General features: G+C 52.3%; 2 protein-coding genes across 2 annotated transcripts in view; one reads left to right on the top strand and one right to left on the bottom strand.

Annotated features, from left to right (window-relative positions):
• AURANDRAFT_69007 (hypothetical protein) overlaps window positions 1-1,170 on the bottom strand; it is a gene marked incomplete at both ends in the record, with an annotated part of 1,651 nt that extends 481 nt beyond the window's left edge. Inside the window, 3 exons of the mRNA XM_009044754.1 lie at window positions 23-431; window positions 698-924; window positions 947-1,170. Coding sequence (XP_009043002.1) covers window positions 23-431; window positions 698-924; window positions 947-1,170 — 860 coding nt within the window. The remainder of the gene's footprint in view (window positions 1-22; window positions 432-697; window positions 925-946) is intronic.
• A 244-nt stretch (window positions 1,171-1,414) lies between these two features.
• The window catches only part of AURANDRAFT_69008 (hypothetical protein), a gene marked incomplete at both ends in the record, with an annotated part of 1,879 nt that continues 1,521 nt past the window's right edge, over window positions 1,415-1,772 (top strand). Inside the window, one exon of the mRNA XM_009044753.1 lies at window positions 1,415-1,735. Coding sequence (XP_009043001.1) covers window positions 1,415-1,735 — 321 coding nt within the window. The remainder of the gene's footprint in view (window positions 1,736-1,772) is intronic.

Consider the following 1,772-nt stretch of genomic DNA (forward strand, 5'->3'; position numbering starts at 1 on the left):
CCCGTCGCAAGGCCCCGTGGACCGCGCTACCCGCTGCAGAGCTCGGCCAAAGTCGTCCTCCGGCGGCTTGCCCAGCACTGCTTTCGCTGTCGTCATAGTGCGACCCGCGTCCTCCAGCCCGGCGCACAGCGCCTTGGCCTTCGGAGCCAGAGCCTCGCCCAACAGCTCTTCCATCACCTTGAGCCCTAAACACCCAGGCTGACGCGAGCCTGGATCCTCGATTCTTTGCTTCTTGGCCTTCCTTGTAGCCACATCCTTCAGAGCTGCCCCCAGCCGCAGCACGTGCCCTCGCAGTACGCTCTCGGTATCATCGAAAAGACCGAAAACCGGGGGTGCCAAAGCAACGCCCTCGCCACCCTCGAGGGCCTGTTCCACAGCTGCCACCAGCGTCAGAACGTCCTGCTCCAAAAGGTCCTTGGCCACGCTTTGAGCTAGGAGCAGAAAGGGCGGCCAACACTTATCCACATGCTCCGCTGCGCATCCAAGGACTTTGCTCACGAAACCGCCCTCGCTGAACCCGAAACCCGGAGGTACCGTTTCGCTGGTGTACCGAGCAGGCGCCCGGGCTACCGGAGCGTCCCGCGTCGCTATCCGCGGCACCGAGGGCGCGCTGCCCGGTAGTGAGCCTCGCCGACTCGTATAATCCCGCTCATACTCGGCCACCGTGAGGAAGTGCTGCCCGTGCATCATGTTTGACACGAGACCGCGCTCCCATCAGTATATAAAGAGAGGTGTTTCACGCCATCATGAATTTCACTTCGTTCATTCATTCTTGCGTGAATCACCTGCTCTTTATGAACTGATGGCCTCTCTCGCTGTCGCTCGTTCGGGGCTACGCCAAAGTTGAAGTAAAGTTGAAGTTCAATATTTTGCCCCTTTTGTTCCCAAATGACAAAACCCCAAAGCATCAAAAAAAGTTTGCCCCTTTATTCCCAAATGACAAAACCCCAAAGCATCAAAAAAAGTTTGCCCCTCATCAGTATATAAAGAGAGGTGTTTCACGCCATCATGAATTTCACTTCGTTCATTCATTCTTGCGTGAATCACCTGCTCTTTATGAACTGATGGCCTCTCTCGCTGTCGCTCGTTCGGGGCTACGCCAAAGTTGAAGTAAAGTTGAAGTTCAATATTTTGCCCCTTTTGTTCCCAAATGACAAAACCCCAAAGCATCAAAAAAAGTTTGCCCCTTTATTCCCAAATGACAAAACCCCAAAGCATCAAAAAAAGTTTGCCCCTTTATTCCCAAATGACAAAACCCCAAAGCATCAAAAAAAGTTTGCCCCTCATCAGTATATAAAGAGAGGTGTTTCACGCCATCATGAAGATCCAGGTAGGTGACATGGTAAGCTACGTATGGCCGGAAGAATCCAAAGAAACGCGCGGACCTTGGACTTGGGTGGTGACGCTGGTTACGATGAACGGAGTAGAAATCAGACCAGCTAGAGCACTCGAGAGAAGCTTACAGTCCGGAGGAGAGGACCTAAGACCCAAGCGAAAAGATATTGTGTTTTCCAAGTACTGCTCTCATGGACCTCTAGCAAAGGACATCAGATTATGCGTAGACCCGTGTCGTCAGCCAACTTGTGTGTGGTGCAAGCAACACGGAGTTTTCGATTACAAAAACAGAACCACATTTGAAAGGGACTCCCTACCGGAAGTCGCCAACACTTGGGTTTCTGACGACATCCACATGGCTAAGACCTTGGCCAGAGAGGATGTCTCTACGTCAATGAAAGTAATCGAGAAAACAATGAAGCAGCAAGGAATGCTGC

The sequence above is a fragment of the Aureococcus anophagefferens genome, assembly GCF_000186865.1.
Source record: "Aureococcus anophagefferens unplaced genomic scaffold AURANscaffold_773, whole genome shotgun sequence".
Taxonomy (NCBI): domain Eukaryota; class Pelagophyceae; order Pelagomonadales; family Pelagomonadaceae; genus Aureococcus; species Aureococcus anophagefferens.